This window comes from Coptis chinensis, unplaced genomic scaffold, assembly GCF_015680905.1.
Source record: "Coptis chinensis isolate HL-2020 unplaced genomic scaffold, ASM1568090v1 utg3391_pilon_pilon, whole genome shotgun sequence".
NCBI lineage: Eukaryota > Viridiplantae > Streptophyta > Magnoliopsida > Ranunculales > Ranunculaceae > Coptis > Coptis chinensis.
The window spans coordinates 1-9,510 of NW_028238146.1; the positions used below are offsets into that span (position 1 = coordinate 1).

Genomic DNA, 9,510 nt, shown 5'->3' on the forward strand with positions numbered 1-9,510 from the left:
AGATGAAGATCGTGGCTTTGTAACGAGGTAGAACATATAAGAATGTTTCACGTGGTAGTTAGACCAACATGTATATTCGAATTGATGGCTAAAACTTAAATAGTGTGCTTTTTATTTGGTGTTTTTTAAGTGCACGCACTGTATTTCGGAAAGCAGAATAAGTTCGATTAGCTTTGCTTTTTGTGAGTTTTTATTTGTTTTATTTTTATAGGTTTTTTTTTTTTTTTTTGGTTTAGGTAGATAAATACCAAAAAAAAAAATGATGATTTTTTTTTTTTTTTTTTTTTTTTGTAGTATATACTCTTCGAATTAAAGAAAATGTTGTTGTTGTTGTTGTTATTTTTTTATTTTTTTAATTTATAGTATATACTCTTCAAATTAAAGAAAATGTTTTTTTGTAGTATATTCTCTTCGAATAAAAGAAAATGTTGTTGTTTTTAAGTGAAAATTTTATTTATAATGATAACAAGTTTTACAAATAATTAGGACAAGCGTCAGTAACAAGTTTGACGCAAGTCCCACTTGAGCGCAAATCCTATCCTCCTTAATACAAACTCGTTTGAACCAATCATTAGGTTGTAATCCATAACTTTCGCGAATCAATCACTTAAAGGAGCTTAACAGATTGTGAAGAAGAAAAAACCGTTTTAAACCGAGCGGAATGAAACAATCTTTGGTTAACTCTACAAAGCCTCCTCGTGTTATCACACAATAGGAAAGTGAAAGCACATAAAATGAGACATGTGTTTTTGTCTGAGCACTCTTACGTGGTAAGTGCGTGGAAAGTTAATTTATTCAAGATGGATTTTTTAATTGCAGATTGCCTAGATGAAGATCGTGGCTTTGTAATAAGGTAGAACATATAGAAGAATGTTTCAAAGGTAGTTAGACCAACACGTATATTCTGTATTGATGGCGCAAACTTCAATAGTGAAAGGTATTAGGAGCTTTTAGAGTAGTGCCCGCGACTGTATTTGAGCAGAATAAGTTCAGTTAGCTTTGCTTTTGTGAGTTTTTTATTTGTTTTTTTTTTATAGTTTTTTTTTTTTGTAGACTACGAAAAAAAGAAAATGATGATGTTTTTTTTTTTTTTTTTTTTTTTTGTAGTATATACTTTTCGAATAAAAGAAAATGTTGTTTTTTTTTTTTTTTTTTTTTTTTTTTTAAATAACTAGGGGTTTTGGACTCCCCAACCTTTATATATGGGTCTATGAAACTCACAGATACATTTTCCCTACCTTATCCGCCAAGATCAATTCATTAAGTTTGTGATCCAGCGGTGGTATAAAATACACACACTCATTACAAAAGTTCCTACTTATGGGTCTATGTTGTTGTTGTTGTTGTTGTTGTTATTTTTTTATTTTTTTTATTTATAGTATATACTCTTCAAATTAAAGAAAATGTTTATTTTTTTGTAATATATTCTCTTCGAATAAAAGAAAATGTTGTTGTTTTTAAGTAGAAATTTTATTTTCTTACAAATAATTAGGACAAGCGTGCAACAAGCTGTGACACAAGTCTTTTCTGAATTGCAAATCCTATCCTCCTGAATACAAACTCGTTAGAACCAACTGTCATTAGGTTGTAGTCCATAACTTTCTGCAATCACTTAAGGAGCTTAACAGATTGTTGTGCCAAGAAACCAACAATGTCGAAATTGAACGGAATGAAACAATGCTGGTTAACTCTACAAGCCTCCTCATGTTATCACACAATAGGAAAGAGAAAGCACATAAAATGAGACATGCTTTTGTCCTGCGAACACTCTTCGTGGTATGTCATGGTGAAAAGTTAATTTATTCAAGATGGGTTTTAACCCGGATTGCCTAGATGAAGATCGGGGCTTTGTAATGGTAGAACATATAAAGGAATGTTTCACGCGGGGGTAGTTAGACCAACACGTATATTCTGAAATGATGGCGCAAACTTCAATAGTAGAAGCTATTTGGTGTTATTGGCGTAAATTTCTGTAACCAGTTATAATTGATGGTGGTTATTGATCTTGAATTGGAATGATGGCAGTTAAGAAAATGTTAGCATAATTCTAAAGTTTGGTTACTTTTTTATGCCTAAATTAATGAAAGGTTGTGGTACTGAGGCTTCTGTTTCGTCATTTCTTGAGAATTTGGTACTTCATAAATCCCATTTTGTGCTTAGGTTCATTCTTGTGAATTGTGATTGTTATTTTGAATGGTATCCTTGTCCAATAGGGGTTGCAATGTTTTGTTGTGTTGGTGGGCATCATAGTGAATGTGTAGTAAAGTTCGGACCACGTGATATGGGATGACCTACAATCCCCGCAATTTGTATCGTGGAGCGTTGAATGCCTCATCGACTAGTTGCTTCCTAAATTCAAGTTTCTAATAAATGGGGTTAGCTTTGTCTACATTATGAGTACATGATTCCAAAGACAAAAACACCAAGTTTAAAGGAAGCATCAAACTATGTAGTTGGCGATTACATAGCATGGCACCGTAAAATGGAGAAGTCTCATTTAAAGAGATGGGTTAAGTCGCCGCGATACGATTTAGATGCAATATGAATGTTTCACTCTCGATTACAAGCTGCAACATGAATGTTGCACTCTCAGTCTGACTACAACACAACAGCAACAGAACATGAATGTTGCACTCTCAATTAAGCGCAACATGAATGTTTCACTCTCACCGATTCTATCGCAACATGAATGTTGCACTATCAATTACAAGCGCAGACATGAATGTTGCACTCTCTGACCAGTCTGGCTGCCTTGATTTCTAACATGAATGTTGCACTCTCGGTACGATCGCAACATGAATGTTGTACTATCAATTAACTGCAACATGAATGTTGCACTCGATCGACTTCTGAATACATCACAACAACATGAATGTTGACTTTGTCAGTCACGCGAAAACCACGAATAATTTCTGGACTATAAATTTCATTATAACAAATGAAAAATAAAACAAACCGACTAGCGAATAATCTCAAATGAGTATCAACATTCCATAAAAGTATACAATGAATATCAATTTCTCATTAATAAATGTCAAAAGACCAAACTTAAAAATCTCAATTAGGACAACTAAAAACATATGGTTTGTCGAGAACATCAAAATTGATCATAGACTAACGAATCACACCGGTGCTTTCAATTCTTTTCTTCTTGGGTCTACCAGGACCTTCAGACTACATGGATAAACCGAGGGAGAATCGAGGCATCGTCTTGGCATAAAACCATTCGGGCGGGCTTGATAGAATGTGAGTAGCATTGCCTAAACGCGATCAACACCGTATATCCTTCATCAATGTAGCCATAAAAGGAATCACCCTTACTACCAATACAGGCAATAGCATGTATGCAAGGGAAATTTGTCGAAATCTCATTTTTGACATCGATAATTGAAGAAGACGGACCAATACGACTCGCGAGAGTCAAATTTTTGTAGGATATAACTCCAAGAACAGTAAAATCCATCCTACAACACAAAATTGAAATGAAACTAAAAATTACAACAATTCCATTATCTCAAAAGAGTGCATGTTATATTATTCAATGAAAAATATGATCAAATACAGAGATGACGATAAGTTAAATTATCAGTAGTCAATTTCCATCTTTTGCTTGCCCTAGATAACATAATAATAGAAGTGTAGGTGTAAATAAATGTACCTTAGTGGTGGCGAGTTCGAGAAAAGTCCAAAAAAGGAGAACAAAGAAGAAAAGAGAAAAGAGCGGTCTCAATTTCAGTCCAAAATCATGATATGAGAAATCACCATTGCCAATTGAGGAAGAAAGAAATTAAGTAACAACTTTCATATAAAAGGGTATGTAAGGTATTTTGAAAAAACAATAAAGGTGTGGTTGGCTTTTTCTCACAAACTCACCGAAAACGAAACCTTTATTTCGCACTTTTACAAATCGGGTGGGCTTTAGACATAATTTAAAAAGTCAACGGGTTTTAGGCTAATAAAGACCGGAATTAGGGTTTTAAACCTAGTTTATAGTTTTTTTTAACAGCCCAGATTTTTCAATTTTACAATCATCTTTTAACATTGTTAAACATCATCAAATGAGCTGAAAATTTGTGGAGGTAATCTTCATGGTTTGTTGGACATATCCACAAAAAATTAGGTTCTAGTTCGTCTTGTGGGTGAAGTTGTGGGACATGGTATGAAAACCATAGTATATTGATCCCTTCCCATATATATGAAAACCATGGTATATTGATTAGAAGAGTACTCGGAAAAAAAGATGTTATTAAATGCATGTTTTGTAACATTACATTGAACATGTGTATTATAAATATTAATAATTAATAATGTCAACGACAACCTCATGTATACTATGAATTAATTAATACATTATATATATTAACTAATAAACGTGCACATGATAATATTTTATATAAGTGCACATGCTTGATATATTACACGTGTATATATGTATATATATGATAATAAATGCGTGCAATGCTAACAATTGTAGTACACGTATTTATTCTATATGTTAAAATTTAATGTATGATCTATATTTATATAGGACGTATGCATATATGTATAGTATAATCTATACGTGTTCGATTTGAAATGCAAGTTAATACACACGTACGTACAATTTATGTGATGTATCTAAAGTTTTTAAAAAACTTTCAAAGATTATTGAATTTAGGACTAGTACATGTATTATTGTCGCACTAAAAACCAATTTTTATATTGGTTGTTACGCAACTAAAAACATAATTTTAGTAATAATTAGTATTTTCCCGTGTCGTACGGCACAGATACACACGCCTTCGGCGCACCCGACGCGCATCCGCCCCCTACGACATAAATATGCGCCATGTCGGCTCCCCGATCGCATCCCCCCCCACGGCACAAAATACGGGCCTTCGCACCTCCGCGGCGCATCCCCCACCCGGTGCGTCCGTAAAGCGTGCAATTTTGGCTCCCCTAACGCGCATCCTCCCCATTTTTTAGAGCCCAACTTCCCATAAAAGTTCAACCCAATAACAGTTCAGACTTTTTTTGTGTGGGGTGGATGAGGTGAGAAAAGCTTTTAAACTCACCCCAAGAAAACAATCTAGTGGCTATAGTGAAGGGGTGACACAACCAAATATCACCTTGTAAGGTGGAATTTGTCAACCCACTCCACTCTTCTTTGTTATATAGATAATTTATAATCCGAGAAGAAACCGAACTGGAATCGACTTAATTAATTAATAGGTATGGTTCCAATTTTTCTAAACATAAGAAAAAAACCGAAAGAATCGAACCTGATAGGAACCGTTAAAAATAGAACCAAATCTAAAACCGGTAAAAAAACTGGAACTGAACCATGAACACCCCCACTAAATGGCTACCTAGTTTTTGAAACAATCAACATAAACAAATATTTGTTTGTTTTCCACTTTTCCCGTCACTGGTTTCTTGCTACAATGCTACTCGAAAGTGCGTTGACAATTTAGCGAAAAAAGAGAAAGAAAGTGCGTTGACACTTAACGTGCTCAATGACAATGCGAGCACCTCACACTTTCATATGCCATATACAAAAACTATCGCATGGCCCCTCCGTCCCTTGGTGGAGACAGTGGCATTAAACTTGGTAACGAGGTGTCGGAACGACCACATTCTCTGCTCCTGCCCACACGTTTCCAACGGTGTCCCTCGGTCCACAGCTGAACACGTATGCTCTCCACACTTATTCAGTATCCAATAAACACTTGACACGACTGCAACAAGACAAGAAACTCGCTTTACCACCTAAGCAAATACACGTGTTATCTATTGAGGAGCACTAGTGATCAAAAATTGCTGATAAGGTTATCGCCCTTTGCTTTAAACCCATTGGCTATAGATTCCCCGTGTACACCTTTTTCAGATTTCATAGGACCAAACGGAAACTGAAAACGAGATTCTGTGCATGCCTAATAACTTCATTCATTCATTCACGTTATTTGTTTTGTTTGGTACAATAACAATTCTTCTGGCTGCTTCTGTTATCTTCAAGTGGAAATGAGTTTTGGCATATAAGAAAAGACGTAGCACAAAGTAGTAACTAGTGATCGAAGCAGTTGAAGATGTCTAGTGTAGCTTTGTTATGGGTGGTGACACCAAACACCACTGCAGATGGCTGCTCAAAGTACTGTGTGAGTAATACTACTAGTAGAGTTATGAAGATGAATAGGCATGGAAAGAAAGTTGACAGAAATAAGAGAAGCTTTTGCTCTTTACATGCAGCAACTGGTGAAATTCTGGTATCATCAGAAGAGAAGGTTTACAATGTTGTGCTTAAGCAAGCTGCGTTGGTTAAAAAGCAATTGAACTCTACTACTTCAACTGAGGATCTTGATGTAAAACCAGACATGGCTGTTCCTGGAACTTTAAGTTTGTTGAATGAAGCTTATGATCGATGTCGAGAAGTTTGTGCAGAGTATGCCAAAACATTTTACTTAGGTTGTTTACCTTTTTCTCTCTATCCTTGATTGCTTATCTTCTTATTTATATAGTTACTTTTATTTTCTTTGAATTCTCCCTCAATGCATACTATTAATTTCAGTTTAATTACCAATATGTAGGTACATTGCTAATGACCCCAGAGAGGCGAAAAGCTATCTGGGCAATATATGGTGAGTAGAACTAAAGGCTTTTATTTGAATTAGTTGTAATTTAATTTATTTTAAAAAATGTATAACATAGACCCCGTGTTCCAATCACATCCCAACTGATTTATACCGACACCCATATGAGGTCTTATGTGTGAGTCTCCGATCCTTGGGACCCCTCGTTAGTTGAGAGAGAGTGGGGGGAACGAATGCTGGTTTTACCAGACGGGTGTGGTGCCTTGTCTCCAATGGCCTGTTTCAAATTCCCCACCAGTAGCATGAGCTAAATTGTGAGAGAGATGTATGTGTGTATGTCTGCGTATATATGTATATGAGTCTGAAAGTGGAAGTCAGAAGAAAAATGTTCCAAGTGCGAGAGATTTATGGAAGAAGATTTGTATCATCTGGCAATTAGTAGAAATTTTGTCTGATGATAAGTTGTACTTGACTAACATATATTAGTTTAAGTGGGATTGGAGGACATCGCTAGTGAGATCGTTCAATCCGTTATATAGGTTGGGCAAGTGCAATAATTTTTTTCATTTAAACTACTAGGCTAGTTATCTGTATCTCATAGAAATGGTAAGTAGGTGATTAAACTATTAGGCTAGTTATCTTAAAGAAATGGTAAGTGGGTGGCGCTGTCATGCAGTTAATATAAAATAAAATGTAGAATAAAACACCTCAATTAATATATTAAAGTTGATTTATTCTTAATCTCCTTTAAACGTCAGGCTTCATGTAATTCATCATATAATGGTGATGCAGAGTACTGACTCATACACCTGAGATAGAAATCTCTGTCCCAAACAAATTTTGTCGTTAATCCCCATAAGGCTACACAGCCATAAAATTTTCATTCAGATGTAATTCATTAACTCATGGCCTATCAATCGTTAAATAGCTGCACTAAACCTACTTATACATTCACCGTGGTTTTTGAAAGTTTGAAGTGTGATCTATTTGACAAGAGTCTGGAATAGGTAATGAGTTTCTCTTGTATGCAGTGTGGTGCAGAAGGACGGATGAGCTTGTAGATGGACCAAATGCTTCTCATATAACACCGAAGGCTTTGGATAGGTGGGAATCAAGGTTGGAAGACCTCTTTCAAGGTCGTCCATATGATATGCTCGATGCAGCTCTATCAGATACAGTAGCAAAATTTCCTGTTGACATACAAGTAAGACAGTTATATGTTGTCAAATGGTGTCGTGTTGCATTCAGCCGTACACAGTATGGAATCTGCCTTACTTACCAAGTTACCATGTTCAGATTACCTTTTTCCATGATAGACACAAGCATCTCTCTCTCCTTCTTTCTTCTCTTATAACAATCTATTTACATTTCTTTGGCTTTTTATCACATTAGTCATTTTGTTTAGATATGCTTGCAAGTCATGATTTTATAGTGTCCTCATGGAGTCTTACGTGTTGTCAACTTTCATCCAAAATATCAGAATCTCTCATTTTTCAGCCATTTAAAGACATGATTGATGGAATGAGGATGGACCTGAAGAAGTCAAGATACAAGAATTTTGATGAACTATATCTTTATTGTTATTATGTTGCTGGAACTGTTGGATTGATGAGTGTCCCAGTGATGGGAATCGCACCAGAATCACAGGCACCAACAGAAAGTGTCTACAATGCTGCATTAGCATTAGGAATCGCTAACCAGCTGACCAATATACTGAGAGATGTTGGAGAAGAGTAAGTGTTGATCTATACAATTGATTTCATTCCTACTAGTGTTTCATCTAATCGCTTGAAATGATAAAATCATTTGCCTTGGGCAGTTTTTCTTCATCTCGCTTTTGTTGATTTTCCCAGTTTTGAAAACTACATCATCAAGTATCGCTTTCAATGTGATTTGATCTAAAAGTTGCTTTTCATAAGGCCATTTATAATATTCGATGTTTCTTTGTGAACTACATCCTGTGTGTTGTATTTTGATTCAGTGCAAGCAGAGGAAGAATATATCTACCGCAGGATGAACTAGCACAGGCTGGGATTTCAGACGAGGATATATTTGCTGGGAAGGTAACCGATAAGTGGAGATACTTCATGAGAAACCAAATTAAGAGAGCAAGAATGTTCTTTGATGAAGCAGAAAGAGGAGTAACGCAGCTCAGCTCAGCTAGTAGATGGCCGGTAAGACTAAGGAATATTCATATAAACCTACCGAAATGTTGTTGTCCTAAACTGTGTGGATCTAATGTGGAAGGATGCCCCTCCTTACTGGTATAACTCAAGATCAAGGTCTGCTTAGTTGATCACTGGTACAACATATATAACTGTGAACCCACCCCAAATGTTATTATATGTTTCTCGTTTCTTATGCTAATCGAGTATTTGAGCCAAAAAAACAGAATATCTTCAAAACACTTCAGGACTTTCAGGGGGTATTTGGGCCCATACATAACGACTTATTTTTGCATTTGCTTCTTGCAGGTATGGGCGTCATTGCTACTGTACCGACAAATACTAGATGAGATTGAGGCCAACGACTATGACAACTTTGCTAAACGGGCATATGTGAGCAAGACCAAGAAAATAGTGGCTTTACCCGTGGCTTATGCAAGATCGCTGATTGGCCCTTTGAAAATATCTCCCAATACCATAAAAGCTTCAACTGGAAAATGATTATATAAATAGCATTACATCGATGTGAACGTGACCCAGTGTGATTAATTAAGAAAAGGAGGGGCTTTTTTATAAATGCAATATTAGAATTGAGGTCAAGGTACCTTCTATATAGCAGTCGTTCAATTTCCTGATTTTATTAACAGTGAACAATAAGAGAAGAAAGAACTTAAATGTAACAATACTTTGCAGACCAAAACTTGTGTTTGGATGAAAATATGTCGATGCTCTAACACTACCATAGCTAAGCATCGGTCTCCCTATATCCAACGGTACTG

The 9,510-nt window shown here is 35.7% G+C and overlaps 1 protein-coding gene across 1 annotated transcript; it reads left to right on the top strand.

The window, feature by feature from the left end:
- The first annotated feature begins 5,831 nt into the window (after positions 1-5,831).
- Positions 5,832-9,431, top strand: PSY (PHYTOENE SYNTHASE). The gene is made up of 6 exons (XM_086587724.1): positions 5,832-6,441; positions 6,564-6,614; positions 7,598-7,770; positions 8,064-8,299; positions 8,548-8,740; positions 9,041-9,431. The coding sequence occupies exons 1-6, from the start codon at positions 6,066-6,068 to the stop codon at positions 9,230-9,232; spliced, it is 1,221 nt and encodes a 406-aa protein (XP_086443850.1). The 5' UTR covers positions 5,832-6,065; the 3' UTR covers positions 9,233-9,431.
- The last annotated feature ends 79 nt before the right edge of the window (positions 9,432-9,510 follow it).